This window comes from Galendromus occidentalis, unplaced genomic scaffold (assembly GCF_000255335.2).
Source record: "Galendromus occidentalis unplaced genomic scaffold, Mocc_1.1 scf7180000077501, whole genome shotgun sequence".
NCBI lineage: Eukaryota > Metazoa > Arthropoda > Arachnida > Mesostigmata > Phytoseiidae > Galendromus > Galendromus occidentalis.
In genome coordinates, this window is record NW_003805489.1 from 467,899 (window position 1) to 469,137 (window position 1,239).

General features: G+C 44.1%; 1 protein-coding gene across 1 annotated transcript in view; it reads right to left on the reverse strand.

The window, feature by feature from the left end:
- Window positions 1-1,239, reverse strand: part of LOC108864686 (uncharacterized) — a 1,525-nt gene extending 286 nt beyond the window's left edge. The window contains exons 1-2 of the mRNA XM_018640794.2: window positions 122-1,239; window positions 5-87 (exon numbers count right to left, since the gene is read on the reverse strand). Of these exons, the coding sequence (XP_018496310.2) occupies window positions 5-87; window positions 122-1,239 (1,201 nt within the window). The remainder of the gene's footprint in view (window positions 1-4; window positions 88-121) is intronic.

The window sequence follows — 1,239 nt, forward strand, 5'->3', positions numbered from 1 at the left end:
TTGCAATATTCGACATTGATATGAGCTTTGAATATTTTTGAAAGTATAGGGGAATACGGTACGATCCATCTGTTGTCGACTTCGATATCGCTGCTACGCACCTTCAATGTGAAAGTTTTTCCCGCCGTCTTCCGCTGAGCGTCGACGACACAAGGGATAGCCATCATTTCCAGTCATAGTCTCTGCGAGTAGTTCCCTCGGATACCGTTTGGTGCAGAACCCATCCTTCATGTAAGGAGACTTGGTGTTGAAAACACCGCAAGGACCATGAACCATATTTTTGATGACTACTTCGAATAATTCAGGGTCTGTGTGTTTATCGGGAATCTCAGCTGGAATAACTTGATCAATTTTATCAGGTGTTATTTTGCTGATCAACCATATCAATATATGCGCGTGTGGCAATCCTCTTTTCTGCCATTCGATTGAATACATCCAACAGCGAGTTTCCCCGAAAACCCGCATCTTTACAATCAAATCCATGAAAGCTCTCAGTTTTTGTTTGAAGACTCGCGCGATCAAATCGTGCCGATCTGAGGCTGATTGCCCAGATGAGAGATGAACTTTGATTTCCTCCCAAGCTGGATTGCATGTAATCGTGATGAATAAATCGGGGCGACCGTAATTGCGAACATAAGTCATTGCGTCCTGCGAATACTCATGCATATGGCGAGGACTCCCCATGAAAGCTGCCGGCAGTATCACCATCTTCGCAAGATGATTGGGATCAATACGGCCATCAGAGGCAATCGCATCTCGTAAATGAACATATTCCTCTGACCGTAACTTGGTTTGATTCAATCGAATGAACAGGAGTCTTTCGGTTTCGATTTTCGCATACATATCAACAATATACTGATGGAATAATTGTCGGCAAAGCAGGATATGATTCTCTGCGTTATCGCGTATCATTATCCGGTATGAGTAGTAATTCATGGCACTGACCTTCTTACTGGTCTCTTCATCCGTTCCTGGATTTCTCATTCTCAGATTGAAATGATAACCATCTTCGCCTTGCCAGAATAAAAGCGGATACTGCAAAGCATCATAGGAGCGATGGGTTTCCGAAACTCTCTTAAGACAGCCGTCTCTGCGACGAAGGACTATGTCTCGTGAGTTGAATTCTTCACCAACAATGACGATAGCCACTTCATCCAATGTTGGCGCATTGAATCGCCCTGCGTGTTCTCCTGGCGTCTTATCAGCTTTGATAACAACCACATAGTCATCTGTCGGCAT